Source organism: Apis dorsata, unplaced genomic scaffold, assembly GCF_000469605.1.
Source record: "Apis dorsata unplaced genomic scaffold, Apis dorsata 1.3 scaffold_248, whole genome shotgun sequence".
NCBI lineage: Eukaryota > Metazoa > Arthropoda > Insecta > Hymenoptera > Apidae > Apis > Apis dorsata.
In genome coordinates, this window is record NW_006263527.1 from 40,305 (window position 1) to 41,328 (window position 1,024).

General features: G+C 37.5%; 1 protein-coding gene across 2 annotated transcripts in view; it reads right to left on the reverse strand.

Annotated features, from left to right (window-relative positions):
• Window positions 1–181: 181 nt before the first annotated feature.
• Window positions 182–1,024, reverse strand: part of LOC102675233 (cAMP-dependent protein kinase catalytic subunit PRKX) — a 5,339-nt gene continuing 4,496 nt past the window's right edge. For both annotated transcript variants that reach the window (XM_006615984.2, XM_006615985.2), the window contains exons 4-5: window positions 632–962; window positions 182–523 (exon numbers count right to left, since the gene is read on the reverse strand). In XM_006615984.2, the coding sequence (XP_006616047.1) occupies window positions 377–523; window positions 632–962 (478 nt within the window). In that variant the 3' untranslated portion in view covers window positions 182–376. The remainder of the gene's footprint in view (window positions 524–631; window positions 963–1,024) is intronic.

Here is a 1,024-nt window from a genome sequence, read left to right on the forward strand (position 1 = left end):
TCAAAAGGAACGTACATCGATAAACTTCTCATGAATTCGCAATTCATAATCTCGAGATTATTTTTCCTTGCACTTCTCTTTTCTTTCTTTCTTTTTTATTTACAATGACGAATTCCTTTCAAAACAACGAAAAAAAAAAAATATCTACTCTACTCAGCGAATATAATGAATAAATAAACTACGCACAACGAGAATAATACAAAAAGGGGCCGCTATATACAAAATAAAAAGGAACTCCTGTTTGAACGTTTGCGAAACTTTATACACATCACAATACCGTTAACTCAATGGTTCTAATCTCGACACGGAAGGTTGCAAACGAATTTGCGTCAATGAATGTCTGGCATGATTCGAACGATTGTCCATGACGTTTCTTTTAGAAATCTTGAAACAGAGCCAGTTGTTCCGGCGGCAATGGAGGTTGAGAACGCCAATCGGTTTCCGGATAATCGTCAAAACAGCTTGGATCGCCTGGTGCCTTCACTCGTGGTCTTATTGGGGGTGTAAGAGCTCTTTGAGGTACCTGTTCGTGTAAAATAATAATGCAACGATATATACAAATGACTTTATTCATTTTAAAATAACAAAAAAAAAAAAAAGAAAATATTATTTTCAATTCGAATTGAATTACCAACGGCCATTCGACTAATTTGAACCAACGATGCCTTTTCACGTCATCGGCACCTTGCCTCATATTTCCTAGCCTTTTCGTACGATCTGCAATTAAAAGCTTTTTGATCAAATCCTTGGCGATTGGATCCATATGTTTTGGCCATTCTATCCTGCCGCTCAATATCTTCTCGTAGATGCCAAAGGGATTGTCATCAAAAAATGGCGGAAAACCGGCCAACATTTCGTAGATCAAAACACCGAGCGCCCACCAGTCAACTGCCTTATTGTGTCCTTTGCTCTGAATTATTTCTGGCGCCAAATATTCTGGTGTGCCGCACAGAGTCCACGTTCTGCAATCGTGATTTCCGATAATAATTATTCTCTGGTGTATATATATATATATATATATATA